Raw genomic sequence first — 14,365 nt, 5'->3', positions numbered from 1 at the left:
CTAGGCATAAAGCATTAAAAACAAGATTGATCACATGCAGATTTTTTTTTCATTGTATTGCAGGTAGTAGTGTGTGTTGGGAAAGGGGTCCTACAATTTTTTAAATTATTGATAAATAGTTGGATTTTTATTCGGTTTCTCATATACATTTTAGCTAATATTTAGAAATATGTGGACATAAAGAACATTTTTTGATCTTGAAAATCCATTAAATATTAAAAAATAGGAGCAAAGCAAACTTGGACCTCTAAAGCAGAATAGGGGTGAGCAGGGGCCATGGAGGTACCATTGAGGTGTATACACCCTGTGTCGAGAGGTCAAAATGTGTTTGTTTTTAAACACAATTTGTTTGTTTTGAAAAGAATTTATGCAAACATGCCATTATTTGATATTTAACGCCGCTAAGCAGCCGCTTGAATAGCTGCGTTTTTTAAACATAATAAAATAGCATACAAAGACGTAAAATTATTTCAGAAATAAAAAGGTAACGGTATTCAGATGGCGTTTTGAATAGCAGTTGCTCCACTAGCACGCATCCTTCCCAACCGCTACCACAACAGATAACAAATAGAATTTCAAGTTGCAATACTTTTCCCATATCAATTTATTTTATTATTTATTCGGCTCTTCAAAGTTTTTAAGGTTCTTATCTGACTGCATTCTAAGTTAACTTTCAAAAACGACACTACATGCCTTAAGTTATGCTAGTATTCAATCAAACCTTAACAAATTTATCGATTACATACATATACATAGTAAGCTCCTTTCTACCTTAGATAAATATTGGACATTGTAAAAATATTTTTCAAAATTCATAAAATTTGCAACGAAATGAAATTCGTTCCGATGATATTTAATTTGTTCCCATGAAATGCAAAATTCCTTCCTAACGAAATCCAATTTGTACCAACGAAATCAAATTAAAATTTTGTTCCCACGAAATAAAATTCGTTCTCACTTAAAAATTCATAGAAAATAAATTTTATTTTGTGAAAACTATTTTTTTATATTGGAAGGAATTTTTTAAATCCAAAGGATAAAAAGTAATTTAAAGTAATACATGTTAAACAAATTATTCCTTTTCAATACACAAAAAAATTTTCTGGAAAGAAATAGCCTTAAAAAAATGGATAAAATAAAGTGCACCTGTAATATTTTTTTAACAAACCGAATAAAACAAATGGTGCTTAATCTCGCAATGCCAAAAACTCATATCCTTTTCAGTGAAAACAGCGAAGAATAAAATTTCTCTTATGAGAGTCTTATCCACCGTGAGCACTTTCTAGTGATTGGGTAAAACAGATTATTTAACAACAAAAAAAGACAACACAAAATAAAACAATTACGAGAAAAACTTCTAGGAATTATCAATTCATTGACTGTTTTCTTTTGTATTTTTTATTATTTCTTCCACACCAACTGATAAGACTGTTTATGTAAAGTTCCTTTCTTTGAATTGTAGAATACGACGACAAGGATTGTGATGAGGATGATTCCAGCTACAGTAGATCCAATCACTATACCCACTGTCTTTAAGTCATTGGTTGCCTCATCCTGTGAAATAAAAAAAAACAACTTTTATTAATGTCCAAAAGAAAAAGCAAGCATTAATTCTGCATTTTCCCATACACATAGGATGTAATACACATAGTTTCAATATACCGTATACATGTAGATGTGCATTTTCTATTAGAGGTTCGGATTTTATGAGCCTTTTACAATGGACGTTTGAGTCGGTATTTTTCATCATGATTATTAAATTCGTTATCGAATGCTTTTTAATCTTTATTTTCGAAATAAAAAATGAGATAACACTTTTTATGAACAACAAATGTCATTTAATTTCATTAAATTTCAAATCATATAGAATTATATTGTTTCCATTTTTTTGTCTATTCAACATTTTACAACCTGGACATTTTCATCTCGAAAATGGGCATATTTAACATCGACTTTTCTCTTGAAAACATTATTTCTAAGGTGACCACAAAATTTTTGCCAAAAGCATATCACAAGACAGTAAGGCAATGTGTTTTTTTCTTTATACACTATGATAAGAGAACATAAGGTGCACTAACAATTCTATTAGTGCTCTTAATATTTTTTTTCTTTCGAAAATGGTTATATTTAACATCGACTTTTCTCTTGAAAACCTTATTTCTAAGATGATAATTTTTTTGTCAAAAGAATATCTTACAACTGTTTTTTTTATTAATATTATTTTTATCATACTTATAAGTGCTAAAAGAAAACACACCTTTTCATTTTCTAGTTTGTCGCTTTTTGTTGTCTCATCTTTTATTGTGGTAATATTTGGGACAAGAATCAAAGGTTGTGTAGACAAGACAAAGCTACATTGGTCAAAATAGCCGTTCTTGTCTGTAATGGTTAAAACTACAGACTGGACACAGCAATGGCCTCTATAGAAGAAAAAATAATTCATTTATTCTAACAAATCTTTAATAGCATACGAATATGAAAGCAATGCAAAAATTCAAATTTTTTTTTTACGTTTATTTTTGTCATGTTTCATGTTATACTGTAAAATCACATATTTTATTGGTGAGAATTTTCGAGAGATTGAGGAAAAACTCTTGGTTCAGGGGATTTGATTTCGTGGAGGTAGAATTGTTTGAGTAATGCATGTTATATTTTACATTTCGTGTGTTCATGATTCTATGTTCCCTTGACACCACGAAAACCTTCGTGTATTAACACCTATATCGAAAATTTGTATTTCACAGTATATTAAAACTTATTAGTTTAGTTTTTTAAAGTATTCAGTAACTGTCAAAATTATATAACATAACCTGATTTTACAGATATTGGCAGAGAGAAAAAGTTTGCTTATATTAGACTTTATGTAATTTTTTAATTAAACAAAATTGATCATTGGACATTTACTGATTTGAGGAGTCGTATCGTGGCAGACGACACTTTGACTAAACCTGTCCAGTTATAGGTTGAACAGTTTGTGTAATTCATTATTCATGTAATTCTTTACAACTTAACATTTGATACCGTACACTGCGCTTTTCGTGTATCTGACACCTATAACAAGACACGGTTAAAAAATATATTATTTTCCGTTAAATACAAGCTTTAACGTATTATAGTTTTATTTTTTTGAATGACGCCCGTGTAGTTTTCCAGTAACAAAAATTATATACCACAAACTCTTGCTTTTACAGAATCCAAAATGAGTAGCAAGAACAGAAAAGATTTTCTTTTATAATCCACTTTATGTGATTTATAAATGAAACAAAAATAATATTGCTAAAACTCGAGAAAATTACTTATTTGTTGAGTCAAAACCGTGTAAAATCAAAATGTAAAATAGGAGGTACAAAACGGCAGTGTGTAAAGACACATCTTTAAAAGTAGATCATTAATTTTATGTAAAAGATGGGTACCTTTCAATATTATAGAAAGAATGGCAGTGTCCATGTTTTGCTATGGGGCACCCAAAATATGAGTCAGATCAAAAAGTAAAATAGAAAGTACAAAATGGCATTATGTATCAAAGATTCTGTGAACGTTTCATTCAGTGGTATATGAAGAGTTGCGAATAAAAGCGTAACATACGGACGGACGTACAGACAGCTAAACGGACAGAAGGACACCCGATCATTATATACCTTCTCACTTTTCTATCGGGGTTGTTATCTTCATATTTTATATAAAATAGTTTTAAATCTTTAAAAAAAATTAAATTAAAAAACAAATCAAGTTTATATGTTATTATTAAGTATATATACTTATAAATATAGACGTTCACATTAATGACAATGCAGCTATATATGACCTTACGAATTTAAGGTGGAACCTAACATAAAAGGATAAGGCATCTATGAATATTTCACTTAGTAAGCTGATTTCAAGGTATGTTAAAATTTCTGTTTTCGAAAGACAAATTTCAAATTGGATGAAAAAAGACTCCCAAGAACTGTTTAACCCCCATCGATATGCCCTGAACTGATTTGATAATTATACCAAGATATTGACGTAAGTGTTTAAAGTGCTTATTTCCGAGGAAAGGTTTGAACTGGTTGAATATTTTCAGATAAACAAAAACCCAACAAATTTAACATTAAAATAATGAAAATAAAAATCACAACATATATTAAAATTCGTCACTTGATTGTGGCCAGTTTACCTTGAATAATACATCCTTAAATAGATCTACAGTCTTTTAACAAAGCGCTTTACCTTGAATAATATATCGTTAAATTGAATCATAAGTGGCAAGACATGATGTCAGATTTACTCACATTGTATTTAGTGACCTTGGAGTAATCGAAACAGCTCCACTGTAAATTTCACCAGCATCTAAACTTTTTGATTGTACACTGATGTTTGTAGTTGACTTTTTATTCAACACTGTTATTTTGAAATTTACAGTCGTGTTTCCCGTGTTAATTAAGGTAAAAGAAATATTTCTACCCTCGTTCAGTCTTAAATCTCCTGTAAAAAGTGTAAAATGTGTTTTTAAAATAAAAGACAGATGTCTGAACAATTTCATTTTAATTAAATATTGTTAAATCTGGATTAAAGTAGGGATAAAATAGAAATAAAACATTAAAAATTCTATTTTTCCTTCCTAATTTGAAACTACTGTGGGTATTTTTCCAAAATGGTAAATCTCTAATTCTATATAAAAAAAGATTAGTTTTAATTTACTTACCAAGAACAGGCAAAATACGCAGTTGAATGGAGACGGGTATAATTGGAAATTTTTGACTTCTCAAAAATTCGTTCCCGAATTCATCAGTTCCTCTAATTTGTACGTAGCTTGACTTAATTAAAAAATAATGCATACCGCAAGGTTATATTAATAACACTTTTATATAATATTTTCCTCTGAATATACTGTTCTTTAAAACAAAATGAAATGAGACAGAGATGACGATATATCCAGCTTCTAAAAAAACTTAAAAATAAAAAAAAATGAAAAATATTACCTCAGTCAAAGGTCTAAAGTCTCCTATAAAACTAGCAATACCCGTCATAGCAATTCTAGTCAATGGAATCTCTGTTACGATGTTTCCTTTATTATCAAGAAGACAAGCCATGCTGCATGAGGAATTTGAGTCAAGATTTTGAATATCAACAACAAGCAGATAATCGCGTCCTGAAATTGGAAAAAAAAATGTTTGTAAGCTTTCAGTCAAGATAAAAAAGACCTCTGCGAATTCAAAATTAACAATATATCTCTGACTGAGCTAATTTGAAAATATCTTAACTTCAAATAAGTTAATTAATACGATAAGCTACATACTTGTGCGATAATTCTAAAAAGAGATACAGGTGTAAAAAAAAAATTGGGCTTATGATAGTAATTCAAATTTTGAACTGTAAGGAAAAATAAAGTATCCACATTTTCATTAAAGTAAATTCAACGAACTTAAGTCCTTTATAATAAAACTGAATTATTAACGTACATTTTTAGATTTACATTCCCCTTTTAAGAGCACAGAAATATCACAGAAAAGTTTCAAAAGTTGAAAATCGATATTTTCATTAAATGTATTATTATGTTTACGGATGTTACTATAGTAACTTTTTATTAGAGAAGTATTTCAAGTGAATCTACCTTTTATTGGATTTCCAGACAACTGGAAAGAGTTTCCACCCGTGCTAGGTTCTAAAATACTTGTTGAAAAGTCCAATGGGCTCTGAGCAGTCACGTTCACAACATAGGCATTTATCGAATTCCTTTTCAGTATCCATGTACCATACATTGGATCCTTTTAAATGATAAAAAAAAATTCCTACATACTTAAAATGTTTTTTTATAATACTTATGATACTGACATGTCATCTCAGTGTCCCTCAAGTACAATACCTACCCGAATAGAAATTGTCAAAATATTGTCTAAAATGTTTTGCTGCATCTTTTGAGATGAAAACATAACTTCTGAACCTATATAATATAGAAAAGGTTTTAATGTTTAAATGTCTCAAGAGCAATATCTGAAGAGTTTTATAATACAGAAACTCTAAAGTATGTTTAAAGATGTATGCAATAGCAAAAACAATAGGTATTACTCAGTATCCGTCAAAACTTTATATTATCAATATCAAAACGCGTCTAAGATATATGATGTCTTTTTGCAATGTAATGTCAGGGACTGTGGATGTGAAAATAGTACGAATTGAAATATATATTGAAAGCCATATGTATTTTGAGTATCTATGATTAACTGATTTTACTATACCCTCAACTAATCAGCATATAAAAGGTTATATACTGAAAGGAAAAGGAAACGCATAAGAACATAATATGTGAAAATTTCCTGACTATGTGGTCTAAAATTATGAAAATTGCTCAGCTGTGTATTTTGGTTACTTTGCATTAAAATCGATTGTCAAAAATATTCAACCATGGAATTTATGGTGTCAAGTAGGGGAATAGTCCGAAAAATCTGACGTTTTCCTGGCTTTTTTTTACGATTTTGATATTTTACATGCCAGGAAAACGTCAGAACCGGCGCCATTATGAAAACTGGAAAATTCACCGTTTCCAAACGGAGTTCATTTCTTATTCTTGCGTACCGAACTTAATGCCGAAATCAGAAATTATCAAAAGCACAATGCCTCTAGTACTCACCAATATCGATGAAAAGAAAATATCACTCCACATTTTGTTCCAGTACTTGCAAGATTTTAAAATGAACGAAATGAAGACAAATCTCGACACTCTGATAAAATGTTTTAAAACGGATTGTATATTTTATAACTGAACCATAAAACGATATCGGTAAGTACTAAAAGTATTGTAGTATTGATAACATGTGACTTTGATATTTAATTCGATTTGCAAGTATCTAAAATCAACCGAGAATGCCGCCTCCATTTGGAGGCGGCGAATTCCCAGTTTACGTAATGGCGCCGGTTCTGACGTTTTCCTGGCATGTAAAATATCAAAATCGTAAAAAGAAAGTCTGGAAAACGTCAGATTCTTCGGACTAGTAGGGGAAGTGAGAAAAAACAAAAACATGTGCATGTTGATGATGATAATAATTTTGTGATCACATTTTGTAGTGCCATACGATGTATTAAAGATATAGACACCGTTTTTGCATATTTGCAGTCAGTTTAAATTTCTTGCAATCATGGTATATTATACAATTATGGACTGTTTAGAAGGGAGACATCACCAATTATCGGGTCTGAGTAGGGTTTTCACCCGAGGGCGCTTGCGCCCGAGGGTGACAACCCTATTCAGACCTAATCATTGGTGACGTCTCCCTTCTTAACAGTCCATAATTGTTTTATTATCCTGAAGAATATACAATTCTCAATTAGACCGAGTAGAAAATAGTAATCGAACCTACTGTTTTCTTCTACTCTGCTCTGATTCCATACTTTCAAAATATTTCAACAGACAACCTTGACATCATCGTTAGAATTTGTTTACCGATCCCGCATATTTAGCCATTGTCCTTATAAATAGCAGTTATCTCACTTAAACCACTGTAGTTTTATTCAAAGGGCGACAACACAGTTGTAACCCTGCATGCTCGCTTAAGCTATTTCATTATCGTCTGAAGGGAGATAACAGTTGTCACCCTGTGCGTGAGGGAGACATCACGAGTTGTCTCTCGGCACGTGACCTGCTCTAAACCAATCAGATTGACTGTATAATTCTGAAGGATAATAATTACACTTACAATGTGTTTGTCAGAGACAAAATTACAAATAGTAAATGTTATCTCTCTCTCTCTCTCTCTCTCTCTCTCTCTCTCTCTCTCTCTCTCTAAATATATATATATATATATATATCAACTGGTTCATCGATAGGCACAATTAAAAAAAATCACGTGCAGGGCGCGGGACAAACAGAGTGAGAAGCAGGACTTAGAGCAAGTGGTTTCCAGATTCAATAGTTGGTAAATATAAGGTATAATTGACAAACTGTCTTGTTCCATGACAATGTTAAATCGATTGGCTTGTGTGATAACATGCATAAACGCTTTCAGCGTTTATGCAAATTATCACGCTATCCAATCGATTAATCACACCAAGAAACAAAGAATTTAGACAGTTATTCCTCAAATTGAGAGAAGTATTGTCAATTTATCAAAAATTCCTTTTCGATTTCTGAAAATTCATGAATTATATATTAATTTTAATTCCAATACTCACCTTAGAGATAGAAAAAACCAGTTTTGGTTTTGATTTAGTCACTCAGCAAGCAATGCATTTACATAGAGTCACAGCAGAATTTCAAAAGTTATTTGAATTTCCAGCATCTTTCAATGTTTAACTTTTTCTACTTCAAATACCGTATATTCTATGCTTGTAAAGGATTACATGTATAGGTTTTTGAAATTTTGAGTAAAACATACCGTTGGGATAATACAGAGAAACCTCGGATTCTGTAGAAACAGTCTTTATAAATATCTTTAATGTGTGGATGCCGTTGTCAATAGGAATGCTATAATTTTCATTGGACACGGATCTGTCAGGAATCAAAAACCATGTGACAATGACATTGGATGATGGGAACGTCTCCTGAAAGTATGTGTAGTAAAAATTTCGTCAACATTAATTCAATATTTCAAATATACAAGAATTTGAAAATAGTATCTCAACCTTGTTTCACTCTGTAGAAGAATTTATCATTCAATTCACGAACTTGAAACACAACAATCTTATTTGTCATAGGACAAATCTCTTCAGAGATATGGACAATGAACAGATTATCATTTTCAAGGAAATATGCAAGAAACTGAGTTACAGATAGAAGACAATTAAAAAGACAATTATACTGTAGATTCCTTATTTTTTGGCGAGTACTTATTATCGCGAGATGGCTCTTGAACGTCAAATTGCAAGAATAATTGTTCACGAATGGATGGTTGATCAAGAGAATTTCCATGGATTTCGGCATCTTAAAAATAAAAGCGAGCATTTTTATTTTGCGAATGATGCTTCTCGCAAAATTACGCGATAATTAATTCCTCCCGTATAATTAGGAATCTACAGTATTCAATGAAAACGCAATTTAATTCCATATTCAAGTAGGATTAAGCTATTTATAAGAAAATTTCAGAATTTCAATTTGAGAATTGAGAATTATGACGCAACTCATGGTGGTATGATAAATGGCGAGGTAGAAAGCTACGTAATTTTTTATTGATATGCAGTCTCTATAAGGGTACCACAAATGATTCTCCTTTCATCTAAAACTGAGTAGGTTCCATTTCTTAAAAATTCACTTGGCCAAAATAGATAACCCTATTATTATGTTCCCCAAACGAAGTTGGGGAACATATTGTTTTTACTCTGTTTCTTATTATGTTCCCCAAACGAAGTTGGGGAACATATTGTTTTTACTCTGTTTCTTCTTATTATTATTAAGGTCTTCCGACTTCCTTCGGAAGACCTTATTGTTATTCGTCTGTTTTTTTATTATTATTATTATTATTCTTTTTTTCATAGTTAGGGCGATATCTCAGCTGTGCGTGGACGGATTTGAAAGATTTTTACAGGGATGATGCATCATGAGAATATCTCCAGACGTGTTTTTCATTTTTTCAAAATTCACTTTCATTCGCGATTTTTGGGGATTTTTGTTTTTTTAAAAAGGCATTTTGTCCAGCGGTTTTCTCGAGAACGGCTAAAGATATGAAAGTGAAAATCACTGACGTGATCGAACATCGAATTCCATTATGGGCAACGACATTTATTTTTCGTCGTCAGCACTTCCGGTCGCAAACGGAAGTGAATTCAAAAAGTGCAATTTTTCAACTTTTTTGTTTTTCGATATTTTTCTTTAGTTTTTTCAAGGTTTATAGAGTGTCGTATGAGAACTCTAAATATATGTTCAATATGTTGATGCATGCATATGTTAAAAAGATATGACCGAACCAAACTTTGTCCCACTGATGGGGGTTCGAATCCCGCTGGGGGGTTTCAAAAATTTTTTCTTTGTTTCTACCTTTTTTCATTTGTAAATGACTTTTCTCTCTTTTTCAACATGTATGGAATATTTTGCCGATTTTTATAAGCTATTTTTAGAGATCTTTTGAGATATACCTGTAGTAATCATGATGTAATGTGGAGAGACTGCTATGAATAAACGTAAACAAAAAAAATGCACTCTGAAATCTATTTCCTGGAAGGACACAGCATAGAACTCTAACGAAAAGTCGGTCGGAAGACCTGCTTGTTGCTCCAGCAACAAGAACGCATCTAGTTATTATTATTATTCTTTTTTCTTCTTATTTCTTCTCCGGACTTTTTTTGTCCGGAAGTGTTCTCAGAAACTGTTCACCCAATTAAGTTAAAACCTTTTTAGGGTTAATAGGTGTGTTGTGTAGATGTGCTGAACGAAGGTCATTTTGCGCGCATACGCCTGCACGTGTGGGCGCGTGAAGTATGTTAAATGACTGATATAGTTAATATAGCCATAACTTTTACATTTTTTGATGAAATGCTTTGAAATTCATTACTTTAGGATATATTAATATTGTTAATATAACGACACTGTCAAATTAGACCGAACTCACGCGCGTGCACGTGCGCTTTGCTCTGATTGGCTGAAACTAAAATCTCAATATCTCTTTTGTTTTTTGATGAAACCCTTTCAAATTTTAAACATAGCCATGCTTTAGGATATCCTACAATATGATATATAAAAAATTTCATGAAATCACGCGCATGCACGTGTGCTGTAATCTGATTGGCTGAAACTTTAAATGGCTATATCTCCTTTATTTTTTGACAAAATGCTTTGAAATTTAAAACGTAGTCATGCATTAGGATATCCTACAATATGATATAAAAAAATTTCATGAAATCATGCGCATGCATGTGTGCTGCAATTTGATTGGCTGAAACTTTAAATGGCTATATCTCATTTGTTTTTTGATGAAATGCTTTGAAATTTAAAACATAGTCATACATTAAGATATCTTACGATATGATTCAGAAAAATATTTATGAAATCACGCGCATACACGTGTGCTGCAATCTGATTGGCCAAAACTTGAAATGGCTATAACTCCCTTGTTTTTCAACCAAACAGGATGTGATTAGATAAATATAAGGGACTCTTACAAGAAGGTATTGTCGTCATGCACGTGCACGCACGTGCATGCATTTGGAATGAGTGAAATTAAAAATACACTTGAATGCCTGATTTTAATACTTTTGGACTGAATGCTTTAATATATACTATATTTAAAGATGATAAATAGTGTAGACAAGAAGATATGATCTTAACGCACATGCGATTGGGTGCAATGCTAAAATTTGAATATAATTGGTATCCTTCTGAGAAAAAGTTGTTAAAGTAAAAAATGCACAGAATTTGTCTTATTTAATGAAGCTTACAGGGAATGTGGCACCAAAAGGGAGTTGGGGAGCGTTTGGGGAACATCTGTAACGGTGCCCGTTACAATTAGCACTAGTTATTATTATTATTATTATTATTATTCCTGGGAAAATTTTGTCCTCGAGTGATCTTGTAAACTACACATCCGAGTAAGGTAAAATGTTTTTAGGGTCAGTAGACATGTTATGTAGATTTGCCGAACAAAGGTCATTTTGCGCGCACGTGCTTGCAAGAGCGCGCACGTGCAACACGAAAAATGACGATTTAATTGATATCGGCGTAACTTTTTACATTTTTGATGAAATGCTCTGAAACTCATAATATAAGGATATATTAGTAGGATAGACAATAAGACATGGTCAAAATAGCAAGTTCTCACGCGCATGCACGTGCGCTTCGCTCTGATTGACTGAAACTAAAGTCTCAATATCTTTCTTGTTTTTTGATGAAATCCTTTGAAATTTTGAACATAGCCATGCATTAGGATATCCTACAAAATGATATATAAAAATTATCATGAAAACACGTGCATGCACGTGCGCTGCAATCTGATTGGCTGAAACTTTAAATAGCTATAACTCCCTTAGTTTTCAATTAAACAGGATGAGATTTGGAACATAGATAGATATAATGGACTTCTACAAGAAGGTATGGTCACCATTCACATCCATACACGTGCGTGTACGTGCGCTGCAATCTGATTGGCCGAAACTTTAAATAGCTATAACTCCCTTAGTTTTCAATTAAACAGGATGAGATTTGGAACATAGATAGATATAATGGACTTCTACAAGAAGGTATGATCACCATGCACATCAATACACATGCGTGAACGTACACTGCAATCTGATTGGCTAAAACTTTAATCAGCTATAACTCCCTTGGTTTTCAACCAAACGGAGTGGGATTCAGAACATAGATAGATGTAATGGACTTCTACAAGAAGGTATGTCACCATGCTCATGTATGCACGTGCGTGCACGTGAAATGAATACAATCAAAAATACACTTGAATGAGCGTATTCTTTCATACTTTTGGATTAAATACTTTAATATTTAGTATATTAAAGTATACAGATTGTGTAGAAAAGATGATATGGTCATTACGCACATGCATTCACATGCGCACGCGTGCAGTGCTAAAGAAGAAGGTATGGTTTTCATACATATTTTGCCCTGTGATTTTCTAAAAAAAAATGAAACTGGTGTAAAAGTTGAAAACTCATGCTTTTTAAATAATTGAAATTCAATGCAGAAAAATCATACAAGTCATTTTTCTCACATGTGTTTGGAATGCTAATTATGACATCATAAACATATGCATTTTCCCGTATTTTCTTTAAAAAGTTGCAGAAGACACCGATTTTCAATGAAATTTTCTTTCAGATAACATTGTCCACAGGCATCGCCCACAAAGATCTTAAGATATGTGATTTGTTATTAAATTTTGCACAAAATATCAAAAAACTAACGTGGGCGACGGCTGTGGACATTGTTTTCTAAAGGAAAATCACCCTTGAAATGTTCAATTTTGAGGCTTTTTCTGTTGAAAATAGAGAAATGCTTCACATTAATGACGTCATATTTGCAGAATGGTAAACCTTCTTGCCATATTCTTTCCTGATTTATCAGAGTCATTTATTTAACTAATATTTAAGCCAGTTTCAAAACTTTTTTATGTCATTACATTTTTAGGGCGCAATAAAGCTAAAACCATACCTTCTTCTTTGAATGAACTTGGTACCCTTCTGGGTAAACGTTGTTAGTCTCAAATGCATAAAGTTTGTCTTATTTAATGAAGCTTACAGGGAATATGGCACCAAAAGGGAGATGGGGAGCGTTTGGGGAACATCTGTAACGGTCCCCGTTACAATTAGCACTAGTTTCAATAGTGGTCGTTATTTCAATAGTGGTTGCAACAACCCTATTTTACTAGGCTTTTTTCCAGTATGATAACGTTTTTACATAAAATTCGATTCTGGAATGATACTACACATAAACAGTCACAACTTTAATATAATTTATTCAGTTGTACAACCGATCAAGGCGTGTGAGTTTAACTGCATGTACTGGGATTTTAAGGATATGGGGATAAATATATGATCACCCAGCACTTGTGTTCCCCAATAAGTATGAACAAGAGGCCCAGGGGCAACATCGCTCACCTGAGTAATTTGCTAGGAAAAAGCACACATCAGATCAGAACTGAAAGTTTACTGAGGGGGGGGGGGGGGTTCTTGAATTTTAACCCCCCAGGGGTTCATGATTTGAACAATCTTGAATCTACACTACCTGAAGAAGATTCCACATGAGTTTCATCTTTCCTGGCCTAGTGGTTCTTGAGAAGAAGATTTTTAAAGATTTTTCCTATATATTCCTATGTAAAACTTTGATCGGCCATTTTGGCCCCACCCTACCCCCAGGGGTCATGATTTGAACAAACTTGAATCTACACTACCTGAGGATGATTCCATATGGGTTTCATCTTTCCTGGCCTAGTGGTTCTTGAGAAGAAGATTTTTAAAGATTGTTCCTATATATTCCTATGTAAAACTTTGATCGGCCATTTTGGCCCCACCCTACCCCCAGGGGTCATGATTTGAACAAACTTGAATGTACACTACCTGAGGTGATTCCACATGAGTTTCATCTTTCCTGGCTCAGTGGTTCTTGAGAAGAAGATTTTTAAAGATTTTTCCTATATATTCCTTTGTAAAACTTTGATCGGCCATTTTGACCCCACCCTACCCCCAGGGGTCATGATTTGAACAAACTTGAATCTCCACTACATGGGGATAATTCCGTATGAGTTTCATCTTTCCTGGCTTAGTGGTTCTTGAGAAGAAGATTTTTAAAGATTTTTCCTATATATTCCTATGTAAAACTTTGATCGGCCATTTTGGCCCCACCCTACCCCCAGGGGTCATGATTTGAACAAACTTGAATCTTCACTAACTGAGGATGATTCCATATGGGTTTCATCTTTCCTGGCCTAGTGGTTCTTGAGAAGAAGATTTTTAA

General features: G+C 32.6%; 2 protein-coding genes across 2 annotated transcripts in view; both read right to left on the bottom strand.

The window, feature by feature from the left end:
- LOC134235614 (von Willebrand factor A domain-containing protein 7-like) overlaps positions 1–14,365 on the bottom strand; it is a 122,094-nt gene that overhangs the window by 96,484 nt on the left and 11,245 nt on the right. The window contains exons 11-16 of the mRNA XM_062717749.1: positions 8,352–8,517; positions 5,850–5,923; positions 5,594–5,747; positions 4,962–5,131; positions 4,685–4,796; positions 4,272–4,464 (exon numbers count right to left, since the gene is read on the bottom strand). Of these exons, the coding sequence (XP_062573733.1) occupies positions 4,272–4,464; positions 4,685–4,796; positions 4,962–5,131; positions 5,594–5,747; positions 5,850–5,923; positions 8,352–8,517 (869 nt within the window). The remainder of the gene's footprint in view (positions 1–4,271; positions 4,465–4,684; positions 4,797–4,961; positions 5,132–5,593; positions 5,748–5,849; positions 5,924–8,351; positions 8,518–14,365) is intronic.
- On the bottom strand, positions 1,018–2,520 carry LOC134235618 (uncharacterized). The gene is made up of 2 exons (XM_062717750.1): positions 2,258–2,520; positions 1,018–1,554 (listed from the first exon to the last, which is right to left on the bottom strand). Exons 1-2 carry the CDS (start codon positions 2,441–2,443, stop codon positions 1,402–1,404), a joined length of 339 nt encoding a protein of 112 aa, XP_062573734.1. The 5' UTR covers positions 2,444–2,520; the 3' UTR covers positions 1,018–1,401.

The sequence above is a fragment of the Saccostrea cucullata genome, unplaced genomic scaffold (genome assembly GCF_032062105.1).
Source record: "Saccostrea cucullata isolate Sc308-1 unplaced genomic scaffold, CSIRO_AGI_Scuc_v1 ctg309, whole genome shotgun sequence".
In the NCBI taxonomy this organism is placed as follows: Eukaryota; Metazoa; Mollusca; class Bivalvia; order Ostreida; family Ostreidae; genus Saccostrea; species Saccostrea cuccullata.
This window is presented reverse-complemented; position numbering and strand designations above follow the sequence as displayed.